General features: G+C 39.4%; 1 protein-coding gene across 1 annotated transcript in view; it reads left to right on the forward strand.

Moving 5' to 3' along the window:
- XRCC5 (X-ray repair cross complementing 5) overlaps positions 1-21,013 on the forward strand; it is a 71,234-nt gene that overhangs the window by 34,865 nt on the left and 15,356 nt on the right. Inside the window, 6 exon segments of the mRNA XM_042466112.1 lie at positions 1,476-1,613; positions 3,000-3,090; positions 4,276-4,409; positions 6,293-6,489; positions 9,408-9,501; positions 10,904-10,973. Coding sequence (XP_042322046.1) covers positions 1,476-1,613; positions 3,000-3,090; positions 4,276-4,409; positions 6,293-6,489; positions 9,408-9,501; positions 10,904-10,973 — 724 coding nt within the window.

Here is a 21,013-nt window from a genome sequence, read left to right on the forward strand (position 1 = left end):
GGTGCCACGGAACGAATTAATTTCGTAACCCGAGGCACCACTGTATAAGTGATTAAATTAGTTTTAAAATATTTTAAAAATAAATATTTGAAAAGGCTAAAACATATTAAATGATTACAAAAAATAAAAGTGTTGTATAGTTTTAAATGAATTAAAACCATGTGCATAAGAGAGTTTTTATAAAACCACTCAGGCCCCAAAGTTTACATGAACAACCATGTTTTCATGTGTCTCTGAAATGACAGCACTGTTGGTGCCAATTGGGCTTCCAAGAGGAGGGTGTTACATAACTGGCATGAGACTGCAGAGAAAGCCCTCCCCCATGTCCTCACATAGCACATGGGATCCAGTTCTGGGCACCAAAATTCTAGAAGGATGGTGAGAAGGTGGAGCATGTCCAGAGGAGAGTGACCAAAATGGTGAAAGATATGGAAACCATGCCTTATGAGAAGACACTTAGGAAGCAGGATATGTTTAGCCTGGAGAAGAGAAGGTTAAGAGATTATATGTTAGCCCGGTTTAAATATTTGAAGTGATGTCATATTGAAGATGAACCAAATTTGTTTTCTGCTGTAACATCTTGCCTGAGAAGAAACCCATGGAGCTTCGGAGTAACTACTGCAACAAGTATACTGTGTATTTTGGTTGGCCAATAAAGGTATCACTGATGGATTTTTGTTTGCATTTGTTAAATGGCCAACACAGCTACCCCTGAATGTTGATAAAGTCAAGTGAAAGAAACTGTTAAACTTTGTAACTACTGAAACAATTTATACACTGTGTCAAGCTTGACTAACATCCTATAAGAAAGATAGTGTAATCAACCTTGCTTGTAAATAAAGTTTGTTCCTTTGTTTCAACAAGTAGTTACCTGAGGTGTGCTTACAGATAACATCCACGCTACCAAACATAATTAAAACAGTACCAAAGGAAAAAGACCTTTTATTATTTAGGACACTTCAGATAGTGGGTGTGTAGTTATCACTTGACAATTGGTGTCAAGCTGTTGGGATTTTAAAATCCCAGAGTGCTGGATGTTTAAGAGAGTTCTAGTGTACGAATCCTTTGTTAGAGATCTGATTTTGAGGGTCTCCAGACATAATTGGTGTCATGGTGGCACATAGTGTAAAGGGGTTTAAGAGATTTGGCAGTGACGTGGTGTCACCCCAACACATAAGTGGTGGCAGCAAGTGAAATAGTAATAGTGGTTCATACATAATTGGTGGCAGCTGGTGAGGTAGTTGCTAAACCATCACAGTAATCCACTATATGGTTTAAAGATGGTGCCTTACTTGGGGACATCTGTTGACGTGATCTGGTTGTACACTTGTCACTGTTTCCTTTTGCTTTTGAAGAAATAAGATGTAAGCTTTAAGTCAGTGCTGTGAGTTAAAATAGGAAGGCCCCTGTTTCTTTGAACCTGTGAATGCCATTGTTGATGGGCATTAATGCTATTTGTGTATCTCCTTTGACAGGCTGCAGCAGTTGCTCTTTCTGCGCTCATTCATGCTTTGGATGAGTTGGATATGGTAGCCATTGTGCGTTATGTCTATGATAGAAGATCTCAGCCTCAGGTTGGAGCAGCCTTTCCATTGATCAAGAATGAATATGAGGTAATACTTTTTCTGATAATCTAGTTCATTCAGCCCTATTTAGTTGTCTTTTCCCAGTAGGGTAATGTTGGTGTCATTCGAACATGGATGTCATTCTGGTACCAAATAAAAACATATTTTTTAAAAAAAGAGTAAACACCTTTGGGGCATAATTAATTCTATCCAGATTTTTTTAGCCTATTTTAATTGGTCTTAAAACTGTATTGCTTTTTAATTTTGTCAAATTGACTGTTATGTTATTAGTCTGTTTAAATTATTTGGTACTTGCTCAAATTGCTTGATATATGTAAAAGTGATTTTGTTGAACATCATCCTGAAATTCCATAATATAAGACAAATGTTAAAAATAAATAAATAATAAATATAATATTGCACATCTCTTCAGCAGGATCTTGGAAAATGTAGAATTGTTATTCAAGTTTCTAGATGGTAGCATCTAATGTTAAAGCTGTTAAGCCCTGATACCTAAAATCTAGTATAATTTTTTTTAAGTCTATGTGTCTTGGCTGCTTTTCACAGAAGAAAGTTCTGCATTCCACACACACACACACACACACACACACACACACACACACACACTAACCAAGATGGTACGTGGAGAAAATCTGCATATGGCTATGTCTTTTCTGCCTTGCACATGGCAATGCTCAATAATCATTGAGCAGGAACACAAACTTTATTGTTTTTCAGTTGGACATAAGCTTTCAAGTTCTTTTGATATACATAAACTGTCCCAGAGAAAAGAAAATTGCTCAAGATGAGTTGGGGGAGATGTGCAAATAGAGGCAAGTGAAAGGCTATAAATGCTGAGAGCAGATGATTGTCAGTGGCCACATCCAGACAGAAGGCTATACAATCCCTGTAAGAAGAAAACTGCTGTTACACAGGAAGCATATTTGTTTTGCAGAGAGGAAATCAAGAAAATAATAAGCCAGTGGGCCACTCTCCAGTTAATTCAGTGCCCCTATATATATCTACTAATTTAATGTTGAATATTTATTGTAATACTTTTGTAAATGTTTATTTTGTAAAAAATGTAGTATTCAGGTGATGTTTTGCTATTTAATATTGTGGATGCTTCCAGCCAGAGAAATCCTATTCATACAATTTAAAGATACTCTACTGCTTTTTTATTGTTCTGGTAAAAATCCAGAATTAGGTCCCATTTACTCGTGACTCAACAAAGTCACAAGTAAATGGGACCTAATTCTGGATTTTTACCAGAACAATAAAAGTCACGAGACAATGGGAACACCTGGAAGGGTTGCATATCGAACAAGGCAGTGTATTTGTACTACTTTGCCTGGAATCACTCCTCTACTGTCTTTTTCATTATGATTGAGCTTTCTTGACACTCTGCTCATCCACTTTTTTTCTTTTTTTAAGTGCTTGGCATATGTACAGCTACCTTATATGGAAGATTTGAGACAATACATGTTTTCCTCCTTGAAGAATAATAAAAAGTGTTTACCAACAGGTGAGCTTTTGCTTTGACTCATGTCCTTAACAAAGTGGTCCTATACATTCTACTCAGTTGTGAGTTACACTGAGTTTAATGCTGTTTTCTCATAGACTTGTACAAGCTTGCAGGTTAGATACTTCCTGTAGTGCATGTAGACTTTGTAATTTCAGAAATTATTGACTGTAAAATGGTTGTTTTTAGAAGTGTAACTTTGTGTAATTAGCCCTTCAATCCCTGGAATGAATTTTCTCTTCCAGTCTTAGCTTCACTTTCCAGCTTTGGCCTGTAGCACAGATCTTGACTGCTAACCAGGATAGTTCAGTATTTTCAGACTCTGGTGTTGACATGTCTCATAAATGCAGTTCAAATATGAGTGGGAACCCACTTTTGTGAGTGTGAGGAAAAGTGTGCTCTCTAGTTGGCTCCTTCAGTTTGATTGCAGCAAACCATTCTTTACATTTTTGTTGTCATTGACTGCTTGTGATTTTGTGACACAATGCAGTCTTTTATTCAGAGTAGGGAACATTTGGCTCTTCAGGGTGTTCTTGAACTGCACTTCCCATCAGCCTTAGCCAGCAGGACCAATGGTGAGGAGTTGCTGCAAAACAAGTGGGAGGGCTGCAATTCCTGCCACTGGTCTAGTGCCCAAATATGCCTGTGCTCACTATGTGCATTCTCTCCACTTTTCTTTGAAGCATATAGCATTACCTGCTGCTTGCTTTTCCAAGATAAGCTTTATCATTTTTAGAAGTTCACAGAACAACTTGGTAGTGTGACTGCTTCATTCTGATATTCCAGTATATCATTATAAAAGATGGTATGTATTTTCTGCCATGGAAGTCAGGGGCAGAAAATTAAAACTGTCAACCGCAAAAGACAGGGTTCAGGAGCATAACAAACCTGTTTTCAACTGAGATATTTGGGTTACCAATAAATGAAACAAGAGAAGGAAGCTTCTGTCTCTTTTTCTGACTTCACTTGCTTTAAATTTTCTCCTCTCACAACAGAGTGGCTTCATATGATTTATTCGGGCAAAAGTTAATGTAACCTCTCCTTGTGGTATGCATTTGACTGCTTGTGGGAATGATGACAATTGGAATTATATTGGGGGTTGGATGCCTGTTTGCAAAAAGGGAAATCTGCTATACTTCTCTCTTCAGTGTGTGTTTAATATATATCTGTTTGTATCTGCTGACCCAGAGGATCAGTTGCTGGCAGTTGACTCTCTGATTGATTCCATGAGTTTGGTTTATGAAGATGAAAGTGAAGGGACAGTTGAGGATATATTTAAAACCAGCAAATTTCCAAATCCTCAGTTTCAAAGATTGTATCAGGTAAGATGCTGGTCTTCTCACCATTATTGTTAAAACTTCCCTCCCCCGTCCTCCCAAGGTGTCTCCCTCCATCTTAGTACTTCTGTTAAAAAGAACATTGTGCCAAACATCAACTGATAAAATCTATAACCTGGAGGTGTTAGGTTTTTTTTTTCACTATAGCTCCATCCTGTGGAATCCTAGGATCTGTACTTTTACAAGGTCTTTAGCCTTCTGTGCCACAAAGTGCTGAGGGCCTCATAAAACTACGAATCCAAGGATTCTGTAGAATGGTCCCATTGCAATTAAAGTTGTGTCAGACTACATTATTTCTAGTGCTGATTGAGAGATTTGGGGGGCTGTTGTCAAGAGTATAGCTAAGGAGGGAGGAGAGGCAAAATGAGGATATTGCGCTGCCCCCCCACTAAGAATTTTCCTTTAATCCCTAATTTTTAGCATTGCAGTAACTTAAAACCTCAGTTGAGCATTTAGGAATAAAGGTAGTCAGTGTAAATTTGTGTGCACTTAATTAAGTAACAGAGGCGCTAAGAACTCCAGTTACTGAATTGTGGAGATGCATAATGGGACCCATAGTGGGCCCAGTGTGCGTTGGGGACTGTACTGCATTGGTCAGAATTCACATTGGTCCAGTTACACATTGGTCCTCTGCTGGTTCTGCTGCATAGTTACATAACAGTAGCCCTCTACCAGATACAAACATTGCACTTTTTTGTAATTCTACTTTGCATAGGCACAAGTCCACTTACAAGCATGCAGCACCCCAACAGGATACTGGCCAAAGTTTAGGCATCCAGAGAAAAGGGGCAGACAGAGTTATCAAGCAAATGTGAACATAGGTGTGAATTATTTTAGTGTCTCACTTTCTGTATTGCTAGAAATTTGGGGGTCGAAGAAAAAATTAATGGGAGAGACAGAATTGTTATTTGGGGATGCAATGTCTTCATCCCACCTCCCTGCCCCCCTCATAGGTACACAAGTGGTTGTAGTCCAATTTTCCCCCTATGTTCTGGTGCATCTAAGCCTATGTATGTCAGGACAGGTATCTTACCACTTGATTTTGATTACTGAACTGATAAATTTTGCATCCCTGCTTATGCTGTAGAAGAATATTTTCAGTCAGTTCATTTAGAATTTGGGGAAATTATTGTTTATGTGCACTGGGTACAGTGTGCTGTGGGGTATCAGATGTAGCAGTTCACTTAAATTATGTAGCATTTCCTCCACAAATGCTTCATCTACCTGGTTCAGAGCAAAATAACCTATACATGCCCCCTCATCATTTATTTATTTCGATCTCACTGGAAAATGTGTGGGCAGCATAAAATAGTTCAGTATTTCAGTACTGGAAGTCTTGGACTGCATCCTAGAAACTGTAGTGAAAAAACTGGGTATTTTGGCAGACAGATGTAAGTTTGACTTAAGGAATTTCATCATACAGCTTCAGGTTAATGTGGGCTATTGTATAGTTGTGTGCAGTGAAATAGAATTGGGTTATATGGTGAAATTCAGTTTGAATTTGATCATTATAATGTTCTTGAATTTTAACATTCTGTCAGCTGTAGTGATCCCGGCACATTTTTGCCAGGCTTACCATGTGTTTATCCTGGGAAGCCTGATTTTCATGCTGAAACCACAGAGCACTACATATGCATGCAGTATGATCCCTTTCACTGTAAACAATTCTTGGAAACTCATAATATCAGAATATTGCCTCTCATATAAAAAAATATTTGAATTTCTGCTCCACGGCAAATACCACTGAGGCTGCACTTATGAAAAGCATGTTAGAAGTGATCATGTTTCTAAAGTATACACTCATGAACATGTTACTTTCTCTAAATTATTGACATGAAATCACTTTTTCTCTTTTATTCTCTCACCAGTGCCTACAACATAAAGCTTTCCATCCTGATGCACCCTTGCCTCCTATTGAAAAACATCTCTTAGACATGTTGGAGACACCTCAGGAAGTAAGAGAGCAATACCAGATTCCTCTTGAAAAAGTAAAATCGCTTTTTCCATTGAAGGATGTAGGCAAGATGAAAGAACAGAAAACAGCTCAGCATATCTTCAAAGACAAGTGAGTTATATCACCCCTGCTTATAATTTTAGGCAACAAGGATCCATAGAAGAAGGATGTTAGTATCTATCTCACTGCTGTGGAACTTCATCTTTGTACAACTGGAGTGGACAAAGTCCTGTGATCTGGATACCAGTGTTTGACTTCCAAAACTCACTACAGACTACATTGGTCTCCCAGCCCTGACTTTCCCCTGCAAATAAAACTGGAAGTGGCTTGAAATCAACTTTTAGTTTTGTAAACCCACCTTTTTGAGTTTGAGGAAGCAACAGCAGCCACAAATGGTAGAGGGCATGCGTTTTGATTTAAGGCAAACTGTTTTAATGGTTGCTTGGTTTTATCGTGTGTTTTTATAATGAATTGGGAGTCTTCAATACTACAAATGTTTTGGACTGCAAGGTCCATAATCCCTTACCTCTTGCTGCACTGACTGTACCTTCTTAGACCTCAAGTCCAAACAATCAAAAGAGCAAAATCTCCTTATGTGTTGTATCAGACTGTTGTTTCCTATAGTAACTTTTGGGTTGCGGACATGCCAAAAATGGAAATCATGTACAAGTTGAGCCTCCCTTATCCAAAATGCTTGGGACCAGAAGTGTTTTGGATTTTGGATTTTTTTTGGATTTTGGAATATTTGCATGTACATAATAAGGTATCTTGGAAATGAAAACCAAAATGAAATTCATTCATGTTTTGTATGCATTTTATAAACATAGCCTGACAATAGTTTTATACATAGCATTTTTAATAATTTTGTTCATGAAACAAAGGGCTCATACAGACAGGCCAAAATAAAGATGCTTCAGGTCACTGTGGAGGTATGCTGTTTAAATAATGCATCCATCCTAAGAGGCCAGAGGCTGCGCCAAAGCTGCGTTCCTGTCCTCAGGACTGGAGCATGGCTTTGGCGTGGCTTACAGCCTCTTAAGATGCATGTATCATTTAAAAGCATATCTCCAAAGTGACTCAAAGCAGCTTTATTTTGGCCTGTCTGTATGGGCTCAATGTTTAATAATTTTGTTCATGGAACAAAATTTAGAAAGCAAAGATGTTACTATCTCAACCATCCTTGTGGATAATTTTGGATTTTGAAATACTTCAGATTTTGGATAAGGGATACTTAACCTGTACAGTTCACTCTTCATATCTATGGAAATTCTATTCCATGCCCCTCCCCCGACAGATAGCAATGCAGGACCTCAAATGTCATTCTTCCCAATGGCAGTGTGCCATGTGCACTACCGCATTGGCATGGTCATGTACATGCACCGCCATTGGAGAGAACAGGGAGGTGCCATTCATGGATGCTCCAATCTGTGGATGTTAAGCCAGTGGTTGGGGAAAGTTTCCAGCGATATTCACCCTTCTCTTCCCTTCCTCAATCTGGCTTCTTTTAATGTCTTTTAAAAAAACACCTAACTTTATAGCTATATTGATAAAGTGGTAAATACCTGTAGTTGGGACAATCAACCCTGCTGTCTGTTCACACTAGCCAATTTCAACTTGAGTTGAAGGTGCAAGTTTGTGAAAATGTGTGTGTTTGTGTGCATAACTGGACTCTTCCTTCCACTTGAGTTCTCAGATGTTCCCATATTTCTTAGTGTATTGTGGCTGGGTGGGATCTCTCTGAGCACTAGAGCCTTCCTTAGCTGTAAAGCCCTAGAGAGGTTTTTAAAAATTAAAAACATTACAATGAGGCATTTAAGAGCAGGAAGAGAAGAGAAAGAAGGAATGGCAGTGGGGGATTTGGAAAAGAGGTGATATGAGCAAAAGGGATCTGTCCATTTCTCTCCCACCATCAACCCTCTACCACTACCACCAGCGCTTCGATTCTTGCAAAATAAAGGGAAAAAATAAAACAAAATAAAATAGTTTAAGTGGGAAATGGCAAGAGGGGAAAACAACCTGAGATGGTTGCCGGGGGGGGGGGGGATTGACCCAAGTTACCAGACCAAAAGACTGCAGGGTCTAGATACAAGATTCACTGCTTCTGTGAAAGTGGAGTTTTGTTTTGTTTTCTTTCTTTTGGGGGACAGGGTTGTTTCATTTTAAAGAAATGTAGTTGTCCTCTACCAGAAAAGTATGGGAACAGATTAATAGCAAGGAACATTTATGCTGTTATGGTAAAGTGTGAATTAAATCAGTCTTAGTTCATAATGGAATCTTCATTCTACGATATGTTAGGTGCTGGGAGAAGATTTACATGATGCCCTTGCAACTGCATCGTGTTAAAAACTAGACATTTGTCTTTTGAAAGCAGTTTCAGATGTAGTTTAAGGTCATTTAGTGAGCTGTCTTGTATTTAACTGAGGTTTGTTTAGTGAGTACTGACAGCTGCAACTTGAAGTTTATCAAGCTCTTATATGTGTTGACCAAGGAGATGCATTAGAAGACACACAGGTCTTCTTTGTTCACACATACTTAATAGCTGTCAGTTTCAAGACAGGAGCCAGCAAATTACATTAGAAGGGCAAATAGATTTCTTTCTTAAACATTAAATTTCCATTATCTCTCATGCCAGTGTAATCATTAAAAGGAACCTGATGTGAATACATAACATCATGGAGAATTCATATACATAGACACCCACACACCCCCCAAGTGTCACATTAAGAAACTACAGGAATATTGGTAGTTGATTTTCTGCTATCCAAGAAAAATGGCATGCTGTGAACATCATAGCCCTAATGAACATCCCATCATTCTGACATTAAATTGGATTCCTTGTTACTGAAACCTTTCCCCTCCTGACTTGAGAGAGGGTTCAACTTCTCAGGAGTGTAAAAGACTGCCGCATGGCAAAACTGCAACTCCTGAAACTTTCTTGGCAGTAAATTCTTTCCCAATATAAATTGCCTTATTCAGGATGTTTAAAATAATTCCTTCAAAATCACAGTTTTTATCTTGCTTACTTCCAGTAATGAAGATGAAGCCAGTAGTAAAAAAGCAAAACCAGAAGATGATGAAGTTGGTTTTAGGATTGCAGACCTTGCCGAAGGCAATGTCACTGCAGTAAGTACTTCTTGCAAAGGCTGCTGTTGCAGAATTGGTGAGATTGGCTGCTGTGATGGAGTATCAGTCCCTGGTGAAATGAGACAAAATCAGGAATGGACAACCTGGTCAGTGCATTCCCCCTGGCAGTTTTTAGAGTAATTTTCTAGTTTCATAATAGGTAACTTTTCTTCACAACTTGACCCAGTTGCTAAAAGGGTGTGGAGATTTGCTAGCTCTCATTTGACTAAGGTGCTGTCCATAAGCAAGGTGGACATTACTCATGGAGTAATGTGTCTTGTGAACTAAGAACTTTAGGCTTTAGCAGCAGTGACAGTTTTGGTGAGCTCCACCACTGGAAAATAGAAGCAGCTTTATCCTACTAGTCCACCTTGCCCAGTATTGTCAGTTCTGATTGGTAGCAGCCTCTTTGAGATTTTCAAATGGATCCATTCCTAGTCCTGCTTGAAACTTCAAATAAAAATAGAATGATAGAAATTGGCAAAACTTTGTCTTTGCAAATGTGTGTTCCCTGTTTTATTTGTATATCTACTTAATCTGTGCAACAATAGTGTCCTAATATATTAACTAGAGTTTGTTGTGAACATGGGATTCTGTTTGTGAGGCAGAACTTTCTCTTCCTTTCCTTCTCCTGAACCTGTAAAATCTGATCCAGATAATCACCAAAATGGTTTTGTTAGGGGGTCAGTTCAGGAGCAAAGAGGAATTACTCTACCCCTGTATTCTGCTGATGGAAATTGCTTCATCATCAAGAAGGCTTAATTGGATATCATCCCTTGCAAATAAATTAATGGGAGGGGATAGGAAGCAGGGCAAACAGGGTGTTTAATTTGTTATTTTTCTGTCTCTGTGAAACAACAACTTCCTTTGACCTTCTTTTAGTTTTTGTAGAAACTATGTGTGGCTTGGCCTGTTCCATTGTAGTATGCATTTTGGTACCCCTGAGTAAGCTAAGAAGACCAATAATGTCAGCAGAATATTTGCTTTTTCATACAAATGCAGCACTGGAGCGCCAGGCCAGCTCAGCTCTTCTTTGCTCATTTGGCTAAGAGATTTGACTTCCAATTAAGCATATGTCAGTATGCAAAACCAGCCTGTGCTCTTGGGAAGGTTTCCATATTGTAGTGGGAAAGCAACATGGAGTTTGGGCTCCCTGACCCCTATCTTTGGAGAAGATGGGCCATCATGCAAGGACAGTTAAGTTCATCTTTGGGGACCTGTTCCTGCCACATCCGGTTTTGATAAGTGTATTTCACTTTAATGTACACCCAAAATGATTCCTTTTGTGGGATCAAAATGGGTGAGAATCAAGAAAGCCAATTTTCAGCTTTGCTTTTTAAAAAGTGTGGATGGAGTAAATGAGTTCATGGCCTGAGAATGTAACCTTTGTATTATTTTATAGGTTGGAAGTGTTAATCCAGTAGAAAATTTCAGAGTGCTGGTGCGGCAGAAGACAGCTGACTTCAAGGAAGGTAAATGGACATTGGTTTGTGTTTTCTTTTTTTTTTTAATTGCATTGGGCCAATTCCTCTAGAGCCTGGGCTCAAAAATCACTAATCTACTAATCAACCCAATCCTGTATGCTGGTCAATTTCCTCTCAAAGGTGAATTTTATTAAAGGAACTATCCTTCAAGCATATGGAAAGTTAATCCTTTAGGACTAGGATGACATGTATTGGTTCTTTGCTGCTGCTCATGTTCTACTTGGTGTTATTTGTTTGTAAAATTGGTCAGTTTCCCCTCAAAGGTGAATTTTATAAAGAACTATCCTTCAAGCATATGGAAAGTTAATCCTTTACGACTAGGATGACGTGTATTTGGTTCTTTGTTGCTGCTCATGTTCTACTTGGTGTTGTTTGTAAAATTGCAGGAAATGCATTTTAGAGGGGCTGAAAATTAGAAAAGGGTATGCGACGCAAAATCTGTTTTACCTGTAGCACAATATAAAGAATGTTTATTTAGCCCCATTTCAGTGGAATTTACTTGCTAGTAAGTTTGTTTAGGATAATAGTTTTAAACCTTTTTAAATATATTGTGGCATTTCTTCCCGTTACTGTATTTCTTTTTATATTATTGAGATTAAATGGGTTGTGATTACTTGGATTTTTATGTGCACTATGATAGTCCCCTCTCTGTCACTGTTTATAATTATGTTTGTCTTTTGATCTGATCATCAGGAGTGCATAGGTGGACTGTTTTAAAGAGCTGCTGTTTTAATTAAATCAAATGGCAGAAATTCTTCTCATTCAAAAATAATAGCTGATCCAATTTTGAAATTTACAGTATAAGACTAGGTGTAAAACCACCATGTTCACTCTAAAACAAATATCTTTACTAATAAAATAAATAGTGCATTTGGATAACTAGTTCTCCAAGATAGTGGGTGTGGCTTCAGTGTGCATGTATTTAAATAACCTCTAAAGATGGGAAACTGTTGGCTCTCTAACACTTTCTGAAATTTCATGGTGATGCTTGAATAGCTTGGACACTTAATACCAATTTGTCTATAGTTTATAATCGCAGGGTAGATTGTGTGGTCCACGTTCTCATTAAAGAAAAGATATTGGTGACACTCCTAAGTGTTTCTATTCAGCCTATGAGGCTGATATTTTACAGATAGAAACAGATACGTTCTCCTGAGATGGACTAAACTTTTCCATCACTCTTTCAGAGAAATGGATGGTTTCTTTTTTAAAAATTTTTTTATAAAGGTTAAAAACAGTACTTATATTGACCCTTAGATAAGTCAACTCAGATTTTTTGGGTTGATTTTTTAAAATAAAATTTCTAGACTTATATATGAATACTGTATATACTCATGTATAAGTCTAGAAATTTTAGTCAAAAAATTGACCCCAGAATCCTGAGTCATTTATGTGTGGGTCAGTGTAAATACTGTACTTTAATCTTATTTAAAAAGGAACCATGCACTGGTAAAAAGCAAGAGAATAATCTCTCCAGGAAGCATTGACCCCCCCCCCTTTTTTTTTCTTTCTTTTTTTTTTAAATTCTCTCATCTCATCCTTTAGGATAAACACAAACAGTTGTGCCTGCTGGAATTTTGTAAGTTGTTTGGCATTGTTTTTCTTGCTTCATCCTTTAGATTCTTTGTTACATGCCCCTAAGTTTTACCTTTGACTTATACACGGGTCATATCAAAATCCATAATTTTTGCCCTAAAACCTACCCTCGACTTATACATGAGGTTGACTTGTAGTTCAGTATATACAGGTATATACAGTAAAAGATAAAAAATAGCATACCACTTAGTGCATGCTTTTCTGTTATTAACTGCTGTCATATCAACTTCAACTTACAGAGACCATATGAATCAGAGACCTCAAAGTCACCCTGTCATCAACAGGCCTGCTCAGGTCTTGCAGACTCAGGGCTGTGGCTTCCTTGATTAAGTCTATCCATCTTGGCTTCTAGGGAAAGTTCAGGCTCTATTTGTTTTACGACACAATTGTTTGTCTTTTTACTAGTGCATGGTATCCAAGGGACTCATAGCCTTCTTCTGATCTCTTGACTGCATTCTCCATTTCGATTACTGACTAAGCCAAGGGATGGAAAACTTTGAACTATTACAATCGTTCATCATCCACTAGATTATGTAAATAATCTATCATCATTATGTTTGTTTTCTTAATGTTCAGCTCTAAGCCTGCCATTGTACTTTCTTCGTTGGCTTTCTTCAGTAATCATTCCAAGACTTTTATGTTTTCTCCTTTTAGTATAGTATCATCTTCATATCTTAAATTTTTGATGTTCCTTCCTCCAATTTTCACTCCCCTGGATCTCCTTGCCAGTTAGATAACATTGCATTTCTCTATTCTGTTGTGACAGTAGCATCTTGTTCTGAGTGCAGATTATGCATCAGGATAATCAAATGCTCTGGCACACCCATTTCTTTTAAGAGTGGTCCAATCAAAGGCTTCCTGTCCTGACTATGGATTTCTTATCAGAACTATCAAATGTAATGGGACTCTCACGTCTTTAAGAGTGTTCCATAGCTTTTCATAATCAATGAAGTCAAAGACTTTGCTATAATCTATAAAGCACAAGCTGATTTTTTTCTAAAATATTTTAGCGTGCTCCATTAACCAACATATACAGTGCGCCAGTGTGATATGTGGGTGTACTGTACGTGGCTTCCAACTTACGCAGAAGCAGCGCAACAATTAAAGTAATAACGTGCTTACTCGTGCGTGTACACTGTCCTGAGCCGCAAGCATGCGCCTCATTGCTTGTAGTGGGGTGCAAGCATATGCGGATTTCCCCTTACGGATCCCCCATGTAAGCAGAGGGCCCACTGTATATGTAATATGATTCCTGATGCTTCTTCCATTCCTGAATCCATCTTGAACATTGGATTATATATGGTAAAAGTCTTCATTGTGGAATTTTGAGCATCACTTTGCTTGCATAGGGTCCTGTACATAAATTTACTTGCATAGGGATTACTAGTATCGCTTTTCTTCAGGACTGTAATGTGTTTTGAGTGTTTCCAGTCTTTTGTTTTCCATATTTTTGACAGGTTTTAGTTAGAACAGTAGATTCTGTTGGCATGCCATCTTTACCTAGTGATTTTTTTCTCCAAGTGCTCAGAGTGCAGCTTCCTTTTTACTTTATAAAATTGTAGGTTCATCTTCAAATGGTTCTTCCTTGAATGAATCTGCCATCCTTTCATTCATTGTATTGTTTACATTGCCTTTTTATTTCTATTTGGTCATGTATTATGTTCTTCTGCTGGTTGTAAAACACCCCCAGTCTTAATTTAAATATCTTTTTGATTTGTTGGATCTTAAGGAAGAGGTTTCTTGTTCTTCCTTCTTTGTTGTCACCTTCTATTTTTCTGCATTGATTATTACACTAATTCTCCTTGTCCTTCTGTGTAAGTTGCCAAACAGTTGCATTCAAGGTTCTGACGCTATTTCTTTCACCTTTTACTTTTGCTTCTCAACTATACTGGACTATTTGAAGAGTTCCATCTATCTATTGATGCTTCTCTTTATTTTAGGCTACAGACAGTGTCTTTTTGCATGCTTCCCCCACAATGTCCCTGACTTCACTCCAGAATCCTCCTGGATCCCAATCTATTTGGCTTAATAGTTCAAATCCATTTTTCTCTTTTCTCTTTAAATTCTACAAGGGTGTTCTTCAGTTTATGTAGCTACTACTACATAATTTAAATCTTGAAGAGCTGCCTGAATAAAAAGGTCTTCACCTGCATAACAGACTCTAGTCCTGTTTCCTGCTCTTGAGTAGGAGAGGAGACCTCCAAATTCTCTCTGCTGTCACCACCACTAATTCAGCCCACTTGACTCAGTAACCTAGTGGGAGTTGCTGAGGGGTTTAATTTGCACCTTTTCAACCTCTCACTCTGCAGAGACTTCCCTCTCCCTCCGGTGATAGATGACAACCCCATATGTGTAGGCATGCACAGGCTGAGCAAAGATACATGAGGAGATTGTGGAAAATAAGAACTTTTAAGTAAAGCTTTCTTAGCAAAAAATATTACATTAGCAAAAACATACCTTGTATACAAAGGCACCTTCCTTCAGGTGTTACTTAGCTGCAGTTACAAAAACAGTTTAAATAAAATTCAGCAGAGGTTAGAAGAAACATAACATGACTAGCTGAACATTCCTGTTCTCATCACAACGCAGTTGGTGATCTGGGTCTTGGATGTTGATGGGAAGTTGGTAGTCTGTTTGGACTTCATTGTCCTGCCTCCAACCAAGCTTCCCTAGGGGACAGGCAGCACCTCCCTACTTCACCTCTATCCCAAACGTTTCTTCAAAGATTTCAAAGATTTCCCAGCCACTCTGTCTTGTACCTTGTGGCATCATGTTTTATAGCCTCTTATCTTGGAGACATCTAGAACAGGCTTGCACAACATATGGCCCAGGGGCTGCATGCGGCCCACCAAAGGATTTTGGGTGGCCTGTGAGGATGTGGAACAATTTCAAGGCTCCTGAGAAAGCCAGGCAGCACAGGAGGAGGATGGGCAAATGCTTACTGAGCAAGGCTCCTGAATAGCGGAGGAGAAGGATGGGCAATTACTTGTCCTACAAGGCTCATCTGCTGCTTGCCTTTCTCCTGAGGAGAAGGCAAGGTGGAGGATGAGGATGGGTGAACACTTGCAATGCTCCTCTGCTGCTCAGCCTTTTCTTGAGGAAAGGGCCAGGCAGAAGAGGATGGAATTAATATCAGTAATATTAATTATTAATAATTAAGACCTATCTACGGCCCGAAGAAATTAATCTATTTTAATTTTGGCCCCTTCCTACTGCCAAGTTGTGCAGGTCTGATCTAGAAGCTTCCAAGGTTCTCCCTCAACTGATCATCCTCCCTGGGCAATTGTGTTTCATGATCATACTTGTTGCTGATCCCCAATAACTGTAACCTAAAACCATTGCACCATTAATGCTTTATTTACCTGGAAGAGAGACTATATCCCTCAGCTATGTTGCCCAGATCATGGGAGAGCCTATTATCACAACCTGCCAGCAGAAAGACAGCAGAGAGGAAGCCTAGTGGACTTCCTTGAAAGGGAGCTTCATAACCTAGAAGCAGCCACCGTGAAGGCTCCTTCCTATGTCCTCACCAAATGGGCCTGAAAGTTGGTAGGGTTGAGAAAAAGCCCCTGTTCCTAACACATGAGTTGGCTTGTGAAGGAAGATGCAGTCTTTCATCTAGTGCACTTCTACCTAGTAGGTAGGATGCATAGTACATAGCTCTTCAATTTAACTTGGATTGCCCAGAATGTAGCGGGAGAGCTAGTATTTGCAAGGCAGAAGGGTCATACTAACAGAGCACGTTTGCTGACTACACTCTGTGTTGGTATACTTATGCTACAAAAGAAAAGGAAGAGGCTGAGACAACAACTGAATTCTTAACTTGAAGAAGGTAATCAATCAACAGTAGAGAAAAGGCTGAGAAAACATAAAAAACATGGTCTTGACTGGAAAATGAGCTGTGGAAAAGGCAGTACTATACATCAGACATTTTAACAACAGTCATGGCACAATCCTTCTCTCTTTTGATGTGACACTTCTCATTTGCTTTATATATTGCAGCATATAAAGTATCCACTTAATTATGTCTTATGTGCATAACATTAATTTTGATAGCTGAAGAGCGATTGGAAAGAACTGTGGTTGACTAGTTTCAAGTAGATCTTGTGTTTCTTCTTAAAGAAAGTTAAATACATTTAACTTTTCAGCTTCTGTTGTTCAGAGGCCTTCTAGCAAGCAGGCAGCAGAAAATAGCATGCCACCATTTTGTTGGAGGGCTTTCCTCTGTTTGAGAAACATAATGTCTTTGAGTCTGAAAGATGTTTATTAGGCTTTAAAGCTGTGCAAATGGGGCAAGGAGAGCAAAATGAGGACATAGGCAAGGAAATGGGAGGTGGCAGTCAGAAACCAGCATGGTGAGAGCCAGTGTGGTATAGTGGTTTGATTTTGGACTAGGAATCTGGAGACCAGGGTTCGAATCCCTGCTTGACCATGGAAACCCCATTGGATGACCTTGGCAAGTCACACTTTCTCAGAGGAAGTCACAGCCTCAGAGGAAGATTCTGGCAAACCCCCTCTGAGCAAATCGTGTTAAGAAAACTCCTTGATAAGGTCGTGATAAGTGGGAACCAACTTGAAAGCACACAACAAGTAAGGAACAGCTAGAATGAGAGAAAGGTTACTGTAGAAAAAAAAGTCCATGTTTGCTGGTATATACCTTGAAGTAGGATTAGAGATAAGTGAATGTATCGCATTTTAGCAGCTTACAGGGAAACAACATATGTGCATTTATTTGAGTAAATAAGGGAAAATGCTATATGAATGATAGTGGTAGTGATGCATGACTAAATTCAATTCAGAATCAGTATTTATAAGCTTTCTTGGCTTGGCTGAGTTTTTTGTTTAGTGTTGTTTTTTTAATTGAGGAGATTTTAGTGGGCTTTTCAGAGCTGTCTCCAAGTTTGCAAATACCCTTATTGTTGCTGCAAAAATGTAGTTTGGTTTTACATGTTCTGTGGCTATACCACAGCACCAGTTGTGGCAGAAAGCAGTTCAGAAATTCAGCTGTTTCCCAGTGAACCCAGGGAAAGAGTAGGTTTTAAATCTAGATGGAGAACAGCAGCCATTTAAAATCTTGAAAAATTTAGATAATTGATTGACCCATATACAGAAGATGCGCATCAATCAAACGACTGCTTGATCAGGGATTTGGTCATGAGAGCCTACTCTCTTGGAATCATGGGTGAGACATTTCTTTAGAGCTGTGTTAGTGGATCTCACAGTGGTTTCAGATGTACTAGCTTTTCTGTCTTAAACTTGTTTTCTCCTTCCAGGCTTGAATTATACTGTGTTACAGAATGATTTGAGCAGGTCTGAGTCTCCAGGGGGTGATTAACAAAAAGTGTCATCGCTAAGGTGGAGGTTTCTTCAGATAGAAAGCAGGATTCAATTTTGATTGTGGGAAGGCGGGGAAGGATAAAGGTCAGTGTGTTAAAATGAGCTGTGTGATGCTTTGAAGCTGAGGAGTGCCTTTTTCCCAATAAAGATTTCCGCTACACTTTCTTGGTGCCTGGGGTTTTAATTTAACACATCAGTGAAGAGGGAATGCTCTAGATGTGGGGGGTAAGGGTGGGGGAAACAGCAGGGCTTTTTATTGCTGCAATTTCTAAGAAATTAGAATATTTTATGAGAAAATCATTAGCCGTGGGGTGGGGTGGGTGGGTTGGGAGAATGAATTAACCTGTGAAGCTAAAATGGTAAAGCTTTCAGTTGATTGATTGCATATAAAATATACAAACCAAAGGCTTTGATGGTTCTTTGGGGGAGACAGCAGTTTGTGTCATTGTTCCTCCCCACAAATGTTTTTCTAAGAACTGACACAATACAACACAATGGTATGCTAATCTTCTTCATACAGGAGAGACGCAGTCATGACTTCAAAATTTGAAGCACTTATCTAGATGCTGTATGTGAACATGTGTCTACCCACATGTCATCATAGCTACCTCTTCCTACTCACGGGTCAGCTTTTTTCAAGCAAGGAGGAGGTGTGTTCAGCCATACTAGGGCACATCCAAATAACCCAGCACATATTCAGCGTTTATTAAGCTGATATTTGTCATGTCATTGTGTCTTGGAAGTATTTTGTAGGAATTGAGATTCCACCCTGATATTGCATAACATTGTGGTGACTCTCTCAGTAAGCATAGTCCTTATTAGCAGTTAATGGAAATTGTTATTAAAACAGTTGTGCATTTTGAAGTTTATTGCCAAGTCAGTGGGTTGAGTCTTGGATGGTTCAGGCTGGTTCAGACTTCTTCTGTTCCTTACATGTTTAGCAGAGCAGGTACTCTTTCTTCTAGTCAGTATAAGTGAGTACCATTACTTGTGTTCTCTCCGCAGCAATGGGGACAGCTACTTCCTACATGATTCCTGTTCGTCTTCCAGCACCAACGATGAGGTCACAATGAGGCAACCGGTTTTCAGTGCTGGGTGCCTTGTTGTGACCAAGTGGCTCATGGGGACTTTGTGGGTGGAGACATGTAGCATAGTTTTACAAGTGAGGAGACATGTAGCATAGTTTTACAAGTGGAACTATTTCTATACCTTCTTCCCTACAGGAGGCTGGTCAGTGCATGTCAGCATTCATGAACCCTGGTGATGCAGTTGTTAAATGCCTGTACTGCAGCCACTCACTCACAAACCATAAGGTTGTGAGTTCAATACCAGCGAAGGGCTCAAGCTTGACTCAGGCTTGCATCCTTCTGAGGCTGCTAAAATGAATACACAGATTGTTGGAGGCAGTTAGCTTACACTTTGTAAACTATTTAGGGAGTGCTTAAGTGCACTGATAAGCGGTATAGAAATGTACTTGCTATTGTCATGAGTGTTGCATCCATAATAAAGGGTATTTAAATATATCAATTTGTTTAAAGAAATTGTTTGCTTAAATAAAATAAGGCATTAGTCTTTACATACTCTCTGCCTTAGTCATGACTCTACTGTTTCATTTTGTCCTTGTCCTGGACTGCGGCCAGCACACACAGACACACACCGATAAGAATGGCTTAGCCCAGCAAGTGGAAGCAGGACACAGACCTTGCAAGGAGTAAGCGTGAGAGCAGTCCGAGAAGCCAAGCCGAAGTCAGGATACGAGAAGTCAGAGCAGTCCGAAAGCCAAGCTGAAATCAGGATACCGGGAGTCAGAGTAGTCAAAGCAGTCCAAGGTCAAAGCAGCCAGAAGATAACAAGGGTCCAGTCCGAGGTCAAAGCAACAAAGAGTCAAGATACAAGGAGCCAGTGCCAGCAGCAATCACACCAAGGGATCATGCAATTAACTCTGGCACTGAGTGGAGGCCTCTCTACAGCTTAAGTAAGGGAAACCACCTGAGGCTGGTTGGCTAATTGCCTCTCTGCAATCCTCTTGGATCTGCGCCTCCAACCACTCTCAGCCCTTCTCTGTTTGTAAGTAGGCACATCCAGGCAAGCTTTATCCCCAGAGTCACCACTAGGCTGTTGCACCACATGAGGGCTCTCACTAGCACTAGGACCTGGTTGGGCCTCCTCCTCTGGGGCTGGGAGAGCACAGCTGGGACCTGGCAGAGCAGGATTACCACCTGGTGTAGCCTCAATTAGCTCTTGCTCTGGAGGAGGCTCCTCCTCCTCCGAGAGCTGATCTTGGCTGGCCATGACAGTCCTTTTGGTTTAAGGGTTGTTGGAGTGCAAACCATCACAAGATGGATAAATTATCCTTGATCTTAACTGGCATTTCATTTGTGTGCACACATATATGTGCCTTCAAGTCATCTGTTGACTTATGGCGACCCCACAAATTTCATTAAGTTTTCTTACTAGGCAAGGAATACTCAGAGGTGGTTTTTCCAGTTCCTTCTTTTGAAATATAGTAAATATAGATATGAGACACTATTTAAGAGACCTGACATTAACTGTTGATCAGAACTGATGGAGCAATATCATTATTTAATCCTCATCTTTGTTATCTGTTTGGAAAGGATAGACAGCAACAGTTTAATCTTTGAGGTGGTTGAATATTAGTTGAATATCCCATGTATTTCCTATTCCCTTTTTCTGAAGATTATGATGATACCTTGCTGAGTTCCTTCACCCCATCTGCCACTTTGAATGCAAGATAAAACTGAGTCAATGTTTTTTAATGAGTTACTAATCTCTAAAGGAAGCAATATCAAATTGAAACCAGTGATGTGGATTCCAATTTTTTGTTCATGAATGAAGAGATTGTATCCATGGATAAAGGCTTTCCCATATCCTCCATCTTTCTGCAGTTCCCTGCTTCCCACCCACACATTCTTTGAGAACTCTTGAAGAACAGGAGAAGTCCCAGCAGACTTGAGGAGGGCAAACGTTGTCCCCATCTTCAAAAAGGGAAAAAAAGAGGATCCCAACAATTATCGTCCAGTTAGTCTGACATCAATACCAGGAAAGATTCTGGAACAGATCATTAAACAGAGAGT

The sequence above is a fragment of the Sceloporus undulatus genome, chromosome 1 (assembly GCF_019175285.1).
Source record: "Sceloporus undulatus isolate JIND9_A2432 ecotype Alabama chromosome 1, SceUnd_v1.1, whole genome shotgun sequence".
Classification (NCBI taxonomy): Eukaryota; Metazoa; Chordata; class Lepidosauria; order Squamata; family Phrynosomatidae; genus Sceloporus; species Sceloporus undulatus.